At 44.0% G+C, this 14995-nt stretch overlaps 1 protein-coding gene across 1 annotated transcript in view; it reads right to left on the reverse strand.

Moving 5' to 3' along the window:
- ubr4 (ubiquitin protein ligase E3 component n-recognin 4) overlaps positions 1–14995 on the reverse strand; it is a 207540-nt gene that overhangs the window by 85720 nt on the left and 106825 nt on the right. Inside the window, 10 exon segments of the mRNA XM_038822101.1 lie at positions 1003–1110; positions 1944–2040; positions 2327–2495; positions 3317–3454; positions 9035–9139; positions 9872–10049; positions 11057–11187; positions 11735–11846; positions 12097–12218; positions 12767–12907. Of these exon segments, the coding sequence (XP_038678029.1) occupies positions 1003–1110; positions 1944–2040; positions 2327–2495; positions 3317–3454; positions 9035–9139; positions 9872–10049; positions 11057–11187; positions 11735–11846; positions 12097–12218; positions 12767–12907 (1301 nt within the window).

The raw sequence follows: 14995 nt of genomic DNA on the forward strand, positions 1-14995 counted from the left end.
ACAAACTAGCTTTATTAGAACAATCTGGTAGTTTTTATGGTTATTCTACTGGTGCCGGTCCACTAATTAAAAATTCAATTCAATTTCACTGCTGACCTTTGTGGGATTATAACACTGAAATAGTCCAGAATCATAACCAATGTAGGCTACTGTACAAAGAAAGGTGCCATCTGAACACCCATCCCCCTTGCCCGCCCTTAACCCTTTGGGTTGCTGTGTGTCACGTGCTTGTGTGCAACAGCATTCATAGAATGCAGACCACAGCAGCACGTTTACTCAGAGAACGTTTGATGGTGATGCAGTTTGCAGATTTCTATGGCTTAATGCATTCAGCATTATTAACATACATGAAGCATTTGTTATATTAGGTTTCATTGATACCAATGAACCTTTAAGTCTGCATAATCATTTGGATACAAGCCTGCAAGAACTCTGCTGTGCAAACTAGATGTGGGTGGGAAAATTATTATTGACAGTCAAGTGTCCAAACTACTCGGTCTGTCCTTACTGGAACGACGGACGTTAAGAGGCGACCTGATAGAGGTCTAGAAGATTATGAGTGGCGTGGATAGTCAGATGCCCTTTCCTCGGGTAGGAGAGTCAAGTACTATGGAACATACTTTAAAGTGCGTGGGGAAAAGTTTAGAACTGATGTGCGAGGCAAGTTTTTTTACACTGAGGGCGGTAAATATATGGAACGCGGTGCCTGGGGAGGTGGTGGGAGCAGGTACGATAGCGGCATTTAAGGGGCATCTAAACAATATATAAATAGGGTGGAATGGAAGATATGGACTCCGCAAGTGCATCCGGTTTTAGTTTAGGCAGGTACCATGGCCGTCGCAGCTTGGAGGACCGAGGGCCTGTTCCTGTGCTGTATTGTTCTTTGTACACTGTAGGTCTCCTTGTGATCATAACACTGGCACAAGCCTGGGAGCTGCTTATCAAGAGATGTACTTTTAAATAGTGAAAAATGGCTGATGATTGACTGCCAAGAGTCCATACCTTCTTGTCCATGCACAGTTCTGCAATGAGTTGAGACAACAGGTTGTCCAAAGCTCCTTTATCTTTTTCATCTTCTCCATCCAGGTCAGCAGTCAGCATTAGGATTACCTGTTGAATGAAAGGAAACATCAGTAACACAAAAGTTCATGCACAAATTCAATACATTTCCAAATTGATCAACAACACAAAAACTGGTCCCCAATTATTTTTGTTGACTGGATTTCTTCCATGATCGTTATTTGTTAATTTTCTTCCATGATAGTCACTTGTTTTGTTCCTGTGGAGTGTTATTCTTGTAGAGTGCAAGCTAATTTTTGGTACTTCTAAAAGGATCCATGATGTTAAAGTGTGCTGGAACTCCATCAAAACAAGCAAGCATTCCCTAAACTCAATGGAGGATCAAGTCCTTACCAACTCCACCAGAGCAGTTAGTTAGCTCTATTTTAAGAGTTGCTTCTTTTTGTAGTCTTTTGACTGAGTTATGTGAAGGTACTGTACTCCACGTTACAGGTTAGGTATATTATTGTTTAAGGGTTCAACGGCCAAATGAAGTAGATGAGAGGTACAGGACACAATCACTAATCAATGTAGAACAGGGTTGTTGCAGTGTGATTCAAATTACGATGGGTTCTATGCTACAAAATAAAAACAACAAGGACAAGCTCAAATTACAGCAATCTTAGTGCATCCGTGTCCTTTAATTGGCTTTGTGACTGAAGGTAAACAAAAAATGGAGCAAGCCGTAGACATGAACCATTAGGCATTTTCCCATTCTTGATCCTCAGTAGTCACGGAATTTTACCAAATGACAACAAAACACATTCATCACTTGGTATCTCCAATGAACCTAATATTCCAATTATTACCTAATACAAAACTAAATTTTATATCACCCATGTAAAATAAGTCAGATAAAGTCCACTGAGGCAAACAATGATCACCTGCATGTACGGGATGGCTCGAACTCCACCAACGTGACGGAGCTGTGGCAGATGCTGTAAAAGTCTCTCGAGCAGCATCAGACGAACCATATGGAGCCTGTGAGAGGAGTCGTAGACGGGATTAGACCACAAGACCATAAGACATAGGAGCAGAATTAGCCCACTCGGCCCATCAAGTCTGCTCCGCCATTCAATCATGGCTGATATTTTCCCCATAACCCCTGATCCCCTTATTAATCAAGAACCTGTCTATCTCTGTCTTAAAGACACCATCACCCCTTTACACAATTTTTCAGTTGAGGTCAGAGCAATCTAACCTATTATAAACTGCACTTGAACTGGAAGAATAACTTTACAACTTTGAGATTAACATCTTTTCTCACCTGTTGCTTGTATGAAGGTCACCTTCAGTTTCACCTTCTCCTTCTGACCCATCACCTTCTTGCTGTCCAGTGGTGGTACTTATGGCTCCTGTGCTGGAGCTGACACTGCCTGGTCCTGTAGGATGTCCCTCAACTGTTGTATCTCCATATGCACTGCTGCGCCCAGACACTATGTAAATTTAAAAGAAATGTTAACCTCTATCTCACTATATATGTACACAAACACATATATATATTTTTACCACACATTTACATACATGTACATTTACATATACTCCACTACAGGGTTTTTTAAATATAAATTTAGAGTACCCAATTATTATTTTGTTTTCCAATTAAGGGGCAATTTAGCGTGGCCAATCCACCTAACCTGAACATGTTTGGGTTGTGGGGGTGAAACCCACACAGACACAGGGAGAATGTGCAAACTCCTCACGGACAGTGACCCAGGGCCGGATTCGAACCCAGGTACTCAGCGCCGTAGTCCCAGTGCTCACTCCACTACAGGGTTATTATGATTACTGCACACATGCATTAACAACTGCAGAATTATATTGTGTGTCATTAACATCATCCTAGGAATGGTGAGGTAATCACAAGTGCGTTTAATTTAATTCCCAGGCCTTATTCATGCTCAGGTTGGCTGTAGTAAACTGCTGTCTTTACATTAGGGTAATTCCTGAAACAACACTAAGAGCTACAGTAAAGCGGTTGAGGTCAAACTAGCTGCAGAAGGTGTAAAGCACTGGTAGTGCAGTGGCGATCTGTTGAGGAAGAATATATCCCAATCCTCAAAATGTTCTTAAATAGAAATCAACTGGAAGGCATTTAATGCTTGGCCGGGGAAGAAAGGGATTGTGTGCGCTGCCACACAGGAATTAGTTACAAAAATCCAAATTTTAAACTTGGCCATAAGATATTAATTTCTCTTTTATCCATTTTATTTTTCAAGTGTTAATGTTTTACTGCACATTTAGGTCAATTGCTTACCACTGTGTTCTCCAGCAACTGAGTCAACAGCACTGCCCCCGCTCTCTGACCCCACACTGCCACCATGCTCCGCAGGTGACGTTCGCAGTGTTGATCCATCTGTTGCCGCTGTGCTCCCTTCATCATCAGAGGCTGGAGCTAAAAGCATAGCAACGGCTGTTACAGGTAAAAACACCATATTTACAAACCGTGAGCACAAGCACAAGACGTTTGAGACAAACACAGCCGCAGACCATGAGCTTGGCATGGCCATCAGCAGCTTTTCAATATTGCAACAATTAAGAAGCAAGATATTATAAGTACAGAAAGCTGATCAAACTACACAAAAGATTCTCACACAGGCATGAGGCCCACAGATGGAAGAAAAGCATGACTGTTCAGCACCTAGACCAATATTTAATGACTGCTTGGAAAGGCAAAATAAACTTGGGAACAGAGTTTTGCTTTGTGACAAAGAAATTCTTTGACTTTTCTGGGAAACTGACTCTTCCCATTGTCACACAGACTGGTCATTCAACACATTTAAGTACTTCATTTCCATTCAACTTCCTATACCAGAAACCATTTACACATTGAGCATCAGTGGTGATTCAAACTCAGTTTGTGGAAACGCAAGTTGTCTTTAAAATGGAGAACAGTTTCCAAAAGCTGGTTCATTTAGCTTATTGGGGATTGTAATTATAATACTAACATCAATGATTATACTGCGAATGGAAGCAGGCTAGATGCTATGGAAAAGCAGAGGGATTTGTGGGAGGGGGTAGAAGTTCAAGGCCATTATAGGATCTTTAGCACATTTAAGCCTTAAAAGAAGCTAAAGAAATTCCAGATTTTATCACAAGAGGTATAGAATACAAAAGTCAAGTAGTAATGCTGAATTACAAAAGATCATAAAAATGAGGGGCCACAAATATTTTTTAAATATAAATTTAGAGTACCCAATTCATTTTGTTCCAATTAAGGGGCAATTTAGCATGGCCAATCCATCTATCCAGCATATCTTACGGTTGTGGGGGTCAAAACCCACGCAAACACGGGGGGAATGTGCAAACTCCACACGGACAGTGACCCATAGCCGTGATCAAACCTGGGACCGTGGCGCCGTGAGGCATCAATGATAACCACTGCTCCACCATGCTGCCACAAGAGGCCACAAGTATAAGGTTAAATATGAGAGATTTAGAACAGGGAGCTGGATAAACCTCTTCATGCAGAAAGTTGAGAGGTGGTGGAATTCATTCCAGGATTGCTGGCTAAGGCAGAAACTGTATTAACATTCAGGAATGGATTGGATTAAAGGAGATGACAGGAAATGAGAACACGGTGAGCAAATGCAATATTTGCTCATGTGGGGGATAATCACTGATATGGGCTGATTGGGCCAAATAGCATGTTTCCTTCTTGAAACTTCTATGTAGATTAATTTCACATTTCATACTGCTCGGAACATTTTCTCTGATGGAAACACATTACCTTGCAACTTGCAAATCACTTACTGCTGTACTATTCAGCTGGCAAAGAATCATTGAATTTACAGTGCAGAAAAAGCACCGTACTTAAGCCTACACCTCCATCATATCCCTGTAACCCAATAACCCCACCTAAACTTTTGGACATTAAAGGCAATTTAGCATAGCCAAACTACCTAACCTGCACTTCTTTGGACTGTGGGAGGAAACCCGAGCACCCGGAGGAAACCCACGCAGACATGGGGAGAAAGTGCAAACTCCACACAGACAGTGACCCGAGGCAGGAATTTAATCTGGGACCCTGGAGCTGTGAGGCAGCAGTGCTGACCACTGTGCCACCATGCCGCCCATAATGAACTGTGTTTATTTTAAATGTTTGGTTCCCATTTTAGTCTATGTGTATTTATTTAATGCCCTTACATGAAGCAGCTGCCTAAGATATAAAATCAGAACTAAATTACCCAATCAGAATCTTCCGTAGTTGCATCTTTTCCAATCTTTCGTTATGGACGAACTAAACGGAATTAGTGTATTTGGTGGCCGCTTTCATGCCCGCAGAGACAGTGTGTTTGCCAGTTCCCTAGCAGCATGAGGCAGACAGTGCTCTGGATCTTTTCGGGCAATATGGTATGGTGCTTAGAACATAGAACAGTACAGCACAGAACAGGCCCTTCGGCCCTCAATGTTGTGCCGAGCCATGATCACCCTACTCCCTCATAGAGGTACTGGAGCGGTTCGGGCTTGGAACAGGGTTCACAGCTTGGGTAAAGCTCCTGTACAACGCTCCCATGGCGAGTGTACAGACCAACAATACCAACTCCCAATACTTCCAGCTGCACAGGGGCACCAGACAAGGATGCCCACTGTCCCCGCTGCTGTTCGCACTAGCAATCGAACCGCTAGCAATCGCGCTCAGGGCAGCAAAAAATTGGAGGGGGATCCGAAGGGGAGGTAGAGAGCACAGAGTCTCACTCTATGCGGATGATCTGCTCCTCTATATCTCGGACCCACAAAGCAGCATGGACGGAATCATCGCGCTCCTGAAAGAGTTTGGAGCCTTCTCGGGCTACAAACTCAACATGAGCAAAAGTGAGATCTTCCCATTACACCCGCAAGGGGGGGGGGGGGGGCAGCACTAAAGGGGCTGCCGTTCAAACAAGCCCGACATAAATTCCGCTACCTGGGGATCCAAATAGCCCATGACTGGAAAGGGATCCACAAATGGAACCTCACCAGCCTGACGGAGGAAGTTAAAAAGGACCTGCAAAGATGGAACACACTCCCGCTCTCCCTCGCGGGGAGAGTTCAGACGATCAAAATGAACGTACTGCCCAGGTTCCTCTTCCTGTTTAGATCCATTCCGATCTACATCCCCAAGGCCTTTTTCAAAGCGCTGGACAAACTCATCATGGCGTTCGTATGGGGGGGTAAAAATGCTAGGATCCCAAAGAAGGTCTTACAAAAAACAAAAACCAGGGGAGGGTTAGCCCTCCCGAATCTACAATTCTACCACTGGGCAGCAACAGCCGAGCGAGTAAGGGGATGGATCCAGGAGCCAGAAGCTGAGTGGGTGCGTGCGGAGGAGGCCTCCTGCATGGGAACCTCCCTCCGGGCCCTCGCCACGGCAGCACTCCCATCCCCACCCAAAAAACACTCCAGCAGCCCAGTGGTGACAGCCACCCTCCAATCCTGGAACCAACTGCGGCAGCAACTTGGCCTGACCAAAATGTCGAACAGGGCTCCCATCTGCAACAACCATAGGTTCAAACCAGCACTGACCGACGCCACCTTCAAAGGTGGAGGCAGGACGGGGGGACACTGACAGTCAGGGACCTATACACGGACGACAGGATCGCAACACTGGACGAACTGACAGAGAAATTTCAGCTAGCTGGGGGGAACGAGCTACGGTACCTGCAGCTCAAAAACTTCCTACGAAAGGAGACAAGGACGTACCCACAACCGCCACGACAGACACTACTGGAAGACCTACTGGACGCAAGTATCCTAGAGAAAGGGAACTGTAGTGACATGTATGACCGACTGGTAGATAGGGACGACACCGTACTGGACGCAACAAGGAGGAAATGGGAGGACGACCTGGGGATGGAGATCGGGTGGGGACTCTGGAGCGAAGCACTGCATAGGGTCAACTCCACCTCCACGTGCGCAAGGCTCAGCCTGACGCAACTAAAAGTGGTACATAGAGCCCACTTAACAAGAACCCGTATGAGTAGGTTCTTCCCGGAGGTGGAAGACAGATGTGAACGGTGCCAAAGAGGCCCGGCCAACCACGCCCACATGTTCTGGTCCTGCCCCAGACTCGTGGAGTACTGGACAGCCTTCTTCGAGGTAATGTCCAAAGTGGTGGGAGTGAGGGTGGAGCCATGCCCGATAGTGGCGGTCTTCGGGGTTTCAGAACAGCCAGATCTATTCCTGGGGAGGAGGGCGGATGCCCTTGCCTTTGCCTCCCTGATCGCCCGCCGTAGAATCCTGTTTGGCTGGCGGTCAGCAGCACCGCCCAGAGCTGCGGACTGGCTGTCCGACCTCTCGGAATCTCTCCAAATGGAGAAAATCAAATTTGCCATCCGAGGGTCGGACGACGGCTTCCACAGAACGTGGGAGCCATTCATGCAACTGTTCCGGGACCTATTTGTGGCCAATGTACAAGAGGAAGAATAGTCGGGGGAAGGTAGCGGGAGGGGGGGGGGGGGCTACAGGTTCGTTACGGGGGTTCGATGGCTAGCTAAGGCCCAAAACCAAGCTAAATAAACATGTTGAGGGGGGGGGGGGCGCAGTTACTACTACGAAGATGCTTACCTGTAAATATGTATGTTAATTTTTGCGTGTTTGTTTTTGTTTGTTTTTTTTTTTCTCTCTCCTAACAATTTGTAATTTGTTCAATATAAAATACGAAAACTGAATAAAAACATTTATAAAAAAAAAATGATCACCCTACTCAAACCCACGTATCCACCCTATACCCGTAACCCAACACCCCCCCCCCCCCAACCTTACTTTTTTTTAAAATTAGGACACTACGGGCAATTTAGCATGGCCAATCCACCTAACCCGCACATCTTTGGACTGTGGGAGGAAACCGGAGCACCCGGAGGAAACCCACGCACACAGGGGGAGGACGTGCAGACTCCACACAGACAGTGACCCAGCCGGGAATCGAACCTGGGACCCTGGAGCTGTGAAGCATTTATGCTAACCACCATGCTACCCTGCTGCCCCTTGTTGTAGTGAACGAGGTGCGAGGCCTCGGAGGCGATGCAAAGGAGTTACAAAGGAGTTCATGGCGTTCAGGGCCTTGGATGGGATCTGGGTGGACCTGGGTCAGCACTCTACACATAACTGGTGTAGCTCTGCTTGCGGGTTTTCCTCTGCTTCTTGTGCAGCTTTTGGTTACTTTAATCGGCGACTGCTTGGATGCCTTGCAGGACACCCCGCCCTTAGCTGAAGCCGCCAGTTCAGGCATTCTGCCCCACTTCGACCACCCCCCTCATTTTTCATACCTATCTGTAGATTATTCAGTGCCACATTATCACCTTCAAGCTAAGAAGGGAGAGGGAATCATCTGAGTTATAGAGTTCTTCACAACCTATCAACGCTCTCATTCATGAAATTTGATTCAATTGAGGCAAATCAAATGGGAACCTACCAGGTTGAAAATTGACAAAACTCCATGTACAGAGAATGTCATCTTGACTCAAGAGCCAAGCAGATAAAGTGAAGACTCCAGGATTTACCTTAAAATAGCTCAATGCTCAACTACCTGAACTGCTATTAAATGTCTCTGACTAAGAATATTAACAGAATATGTTTAATTGTAGTGAACTGCACTATTCTGTGGAACTCATTGCCGCAGAAGGCTTTGGAGACCAAATCACCGAGTGTCTTTGAGACAGAGATAGGTGGGTTCTTGATTAATAAGGGATCAGGCGTTACAAGCAGAAGGCAGGAGAATGGGGATACAAAATATATCAGCCAGGCACAGCAGGCTCAATGGGCCAAATGGCCTAATTCTCCTCCTATATCTTAAGGTCTTAAAGCTTCATTGTATTTAATTCTCAATACAATTTGTAACAACCGCGGCTCCAGGATACCACAGAGTCAGATTAAAACCCCCAAACTGAATCATCAACAATGTCCAACAACAGCTAATACAATAAAGATCCAATCAGAAGCTCACACAAACACTTAATTTCTATAGACTGTGTACCAGATTTAGCCATATAGTTACCTGAGGCTGTGGTATCAGACAGGGTGCCTGCATCCAATGAGGAGGAGCTGGGAGCTTGTCCAGATAGTCCCAGGCTCTGTAGGCCCAGTGCACTGCTACTGCTACCTGTTAAAAATCAACACCAGGAATTTATTTGCATTGCAGATCACAGGAAGAGCATATTGTCACACACAGATAACAATGAGGACTGAAAAATCTGATTCAGGCAACCTGCATTCAATCAGCATGCATAATAGCAAGATACTGAGCCGATGTTTACGTAAGCAGAACTACATTGCCTAGTTTACAGGGCCCAGAATATTTGTTTCAAAAATCAATAAAATATTAAATTACAAAAATAGCTGTAACAGCATTGTAAAATCCAGGCTGGCTGCACCCAATCAGTGAAGTGTCTGATTTCATAGGTTTCAAATTCACGAGGTCTATAGGTTCACTTACCATCAGTCTGACCAAAGCAGAGATTAAACAAATAAGTCCAAGTAACTATCTTATATGACACATGCTGAATCTCCGTTGTCTGGCTCTGACAAAGGGTCACCATCTGAAACATTAACCTGTCTGTTATCCTTCACAGACTTACCAACATTTCCAGTCTGAGTCCAGGTTCTAAAGGTGGATGAGCCGAAGGAGCTTTTCACATTTTGCTTTTTGTTTTGGCTTTTCACATTTGTAGCTTTTACCAAAAAAAACCCAACATAAATTAACTCTAGGAAGCTTCCTTGATTCTGTTCAGCTCTTTGCAAGTCAGCCAAAATGACAGCGGAGATCCCAAGTCTCCCATTGCTCCCTAATTAATAGTGCTGCCAGCTCTGTGGATGGATAAGAATTGTACTGTACCTTGCTGATCTTGCTGCAGGCTAAGAGCAATCGCCAGTTCCACCATCGTCTCATCATCTGCATCTGGAGGAATGTCCAGCATTGGTGGGAAGCCCTCTGCTCCCGCCAGCAATGCCTCCAGAGGTGAAGGGTTTCCATTCGTGACATTTTCAGCTGACTCCAAAACCATTGATTCCGACTGGGAAAGAAGGGAAAATGAAACAATATTCGTCATAAGCAGACCAAAAAAGGAGATTTACAAATGCAAACTTTATTAACGCTGCTGGTCAAAAATAATCAATAAAGTTTATAGTTTGGGTACTTAACTCTATGTTCAGTTTCACTACCTAGGAATTGGAGTAACGTGTTATGACGACGATATTACCTGTGTGATGTGTAGAGATTTCAGCTTTCCCCTCCCCCATTCAATTCTTCCTACAATTTTACTTTTATTGTCTCATTCTGGAGGCAACCTGCAACAACCTGTAATTACATTGCACCTTTAACATAGTAAAAGGTTAAACAGCTACCTGGGCCCCAAAGCTCTGGAATTCCCTCCCTGACTCTCCTTCTTCAAGACATCATTTAAAATGTACCTTTTAGACCAAACTTTTGGTCACCTGTCCTAATGTCTTACTTCCAGTTTGGCATCAAGTTTAAAAAACAAAATTCCAATTAATGGACAATCTAGCATGGCCAATCCAACTAACCTGCACATCTCTCGGTTTTGGGGCTGAGACCCATGCAGGCACAAGGAGAAAGTGCAAACTCCAAGGACAGTCACCCGAGTCTGGGATCGAACACAGGTCTTTGGTGCCATGAGGCAGCAGTGCTAACTAGTGCGCCACCCTGCAGCCCCGGCATCAGGTTTTGATTTGTAATATTGCTGGGGATGTTTAATACAGTAAACGGTGTACGTTGTCGGTGCATTGCTATCTGAAACTTCATACGCAGTGAATCAAAAGCATAAACTATGCATGAAGTGCCATTGTGCTTTGTCACAGTGCTGCAGTCAACACGTTCATGTTAGTTATGTTCTTTCACAAAGTTTCATACTTACTGCAAATTTTTGGCTGCACCAGAGCTGCAAAGAGAAAGACTGAAGCAATGAAAAGTCTCTTATATATTAATTCTAAGTACATCTATTCTTTTCTTCTCATCCTTTATTGGTGAACAAGACACCGTAGATCTTTACAAGATGCTTACCACCATTTCAAAGTCTCCATGATCCACTTCACTTTGTTCCTGACTCTCTTGACGGATATTTTCACTGCCTGCCATTCCTGACGGTTGCATTTTATCCTCTGCATCATCATCATCGTCGTCATCTTTATCACCTAAAAAACAAATGGAGACAGATCTTTAGGCTAAAATAATTTGCATCTGAATGTACTGTGGTCACCGACCCGGAATCAGTGTGAAGTTAAGTCCAGAGTGACATTTACACTTCAATGCAAAGTTACGTGGACACAGCCAAGTGTGAGCAGTGCCCTGGGGAAATCTTTACACATTGACATATATTGGTGTCCTGATACAGGGTACACAAAACGCATTAGAATTCCTACCCAGCACTGAACAGTGATCAATTCAAAGTTTTATATAACACTGAACTGTACAAAAAGTTCTCCAATGCCTTTATTCAGACAGGGAAGACGAGAGATGAAAAATATGTTTTTGATTGACACAAAGGATCTAATTTTCGGTCCTTTAAACAGTACATCAAGGGTGCGTCCACAATTGCTTTTCAATTTACTATTTCAATGTTTGTAAAAGAGAATCAGCACATCCATTGTTTTTGTGAACATTAAAAGTCTGGTAGCAAACATTTCCAGATACACTGCTACATTTTTTTGCTGGGCATTGTTCAGATCTCTCGTTCCTTACCCATTGGGGTGTTGCTGCGAGGTGGAGATGGCAGAGTGACGTGTCTGCGCTTGCTCCGTGGTCTCAATACACGAATCAGTGCCTGTTTACAGGCAAAACTCACTGATTGGTCCTGAGGAAAAACAATTCAGACTAATTAAGACACAGTACACTGGCGAGTGCCAGGTGAAGGCACAGATACTGTCCCTTCACAGAACGAACCAGCACCAACATAAAAACCATTTCACCTCTGCATAACACTATCGTTTATACTCGCACTGACTCTCATCCTTTAACAACACTAAAAGGGCTGCTCATTGGTCACAAAATGTTGCTGGAGCATTGAACACAAATGATATCTCCTACAGAATAGAGGGACTTACTGGACACAGCAACATCTGCATATAAACCTTTGCAGCAGCGTTGATGTAGTCTAGCTCACAGGTACAATATCCATGAATAATGTCAATTAGTGCATTCACTGTTGCCTCAATGTGAGTCAGACCTGGAGAGAAGAATGAAGACCCAGTAAAAATACTGTCAAGGGGCATTTCTGTCAACCAAACCTCCTGGTATAGTAAAGCAGGTGAAGCAGAGTCGTACTGATATAAATGTTTACTGACAAAATCAAGTGAAAAACATTGTTTTATGATGTTCCTGTGAAGTGCCTTGGAATATTTTGTTGCTGGTATTTGAAAAGTTACTTCTCTATGTTGCTTACACTCAGTTCTCACTTTGTGAACAGGCAGATCACAATATTTATTTCCTTGAGAAAGTATTTAATATCTTTCAAAGATGTCACCACTTATTACTACTCGCGGGCAATCATATTTAGTATTCTAATCATTTAGACATTGCAAAACATTCCTGTTTCTTCTACAAAGGTACTAAAGGCAACTATACTCATTTAGAATTCTGGCTCCAGTTATAAAACCTCGGATGGACATGTGGCTGGAATGCTACTTCATTATATTTTGACCAAGTGTACTCTGTGTTACTTTTCTAATGCACAGGTTGAAAACATGCAGTCATTGTTGTTATTGTTTGTCTTACCGGGCAGGCAGGCAGGAGCCAGGAATGCATTCTTAGGTTTGGAAGCATGGAGCCTCCAGAAATGGGTGACTAACTGCATAATAAAACTGCAGCCCTCGACTTCTGCATTCCTGTGGACTTGATCTCTTTCATCTGTTCCTTCTAAAGAAAGGATAAAATTAGGAATTGACGTTCAGTAGAATATGAAATGTTTACAATCTGGCATTTCAGTGTATCTGCCTCATCGTAATTTTGGTATTCCTTCAAAGGATGTGGGCATAACTGACCAGGCTCATCCCGAACTGCCCTTGAGAACCGCTGCAATTGTTGTGGTGAACGGACTGGCACGGTGCTGTTAAGGAAAGCAATTTATGATCTAATTATACTTCTTTGTAGCTGTGTGATACAACAGAGTGGGCTTGTTAGGTCATATCAGGGGGGAGTTAAGTTTCATCCACTTGCTTTGTGTTTGGAGCCAGGGAAAGGTCAGCTCGGAAGACAGGTTTCCTTTTCTGAACGACATGAGTGAACCAGTTGGATTTTTACAATACATAGAATCCTTACAGTGCAAAAGGAGGCCATTTGGCCCATCAAGTCTGCACCGGCCCTTGGAAAGAGCATCCTACTTAAGCCCACACCACCACCCTTTCCCTGTAACCCATTAACCCCACCTAAGCTCAGTTGGCTAGACAGCTGGCTTGTAATGCAGAACAAGGCCAGCAGCGCGGGTTCAATTCCCGTACCAGCTGAGAATTCTGAATTCTCCCTATGTACCAGAACAGGTGTCAGAATGCGGCGACTAGGGGATTTCACAGTAACTTCATTGCAGTGTTAATGGAAGTTTACTTGTGACAATAAAAAATTATTATTATTATCACCTTTTGGACACTAGGGGACAAATTAGCACGGCCAATCCATCTAACCTGCACATCTTTGGACTGTGGGAGCACCCGGAAGAAACCCACGTAGACATGGGGAGAAAGTGCAAACTCCACACAGTTACCCAAGGTCGGAATTGAACCTGAATCCCTGGAGCTGTGAAGCAGCAGTGATAACCACTGTGCCGCCCCAGTGGTTTCATAGCTACCATCACTGACAGCAGCCTTTTTATATAATTTTTTTAAAAACATACAAGTAGTTAGATTAATTGCCCAGCACCCCAAGAGGATGCAATGCTCTTGCAGGTCTTGACTGCTTGATGCTGGTTATTTAAATACAGAGGTTGGTCTCCACGCGCATGGTAACCTTCAGTTAGTATAAAAGAACACTTCTCTGTTGATAAGTGACTTAACCGAATTCAGCCCAGGCAGATTATTCACCTGCCCAGTAGCATTTATTACACCATTGTAAAGATTAAAACTCATTACCAACAGTCAGCATCATGCAATCCTGCTACTGTGGACTCTGAGTACCCTGAGGAAATCCATGCAGAGACGAGCGAATGTGCAAGCTCCACACAGTCACCCAAGGTTGGAATTGATCACGGGTCCCAGCCTCGAGAGGCTGCAGTGCTAACCACTGTGCCATCGTGCTAACCTGAGCCCAGAGATGGACTAATGCAAGGCAATGACAGTCCAGGATAATGTAAATTATATATTGTACTATAATATACTCTTGTCTTCACCTTCTACACGGTGACCCTTTACATCCAATATATCATTTTCTATCATTTCCATTAACTATAATAGTCCCACAATTTCTCCTTTCCAGCTTCCCAGATGGATTATTCCTTCAAGGATACACTTGGTCATTCTTCCAACCCAGTGTTCAGCTGCCAAACCTATAGCAACAGTAAGAGACAGAACATCTGTTCATTTATCTCTTCCTTCCAGCACTGTTCAGAGCCCCAAACATTCCCTCCCTAACAAGCAGATATGTATGTACTTTCTCCAATCTCTTCATGAGAACCTCACCCAAACACAGCATAAAAAAGGAATCAAAAAATCTGGTGCAATGTTGGGTCTTTATTTCAGGGGACTAGAGGCAGCGATACTTCAATTGTACAAAGCCCTGAGCAGACTGCTTTCTACTGCTAACCTCAGCAAAGATTTACAGGCCTTAGAGGGGGTAGATTTACCAGGATTGTACCAGCGTATACTGTGTTAAATTATCACAAAATTTGGTCTGTATTCCCTTGACTTTAAGCAGGCATCTAACTGAGGTACTTAAAATGATAAAGGGAATTGAAGGGTAGGTACAGAGAATCCAGAACAAGGGAACATAACAGCTAGGACATTCAGGAGTGAAGTC

Source organism: Scyliorhinus canicula, chromosome 16 (assembly GCF_902713615.1).
Source record: "Scyliorhinus canicula chromosome 16, sScyCan1.1, whole genome shotgun sequence".
In the NCBI taxonomy this organism is placed as follows: Eukaryota; Metazoa; Chordata; class Chondrichthyes; order Carcharhiniformes; family Scyliorhinidae; genus Scyliorhinus; species Scyliorhinus canicula.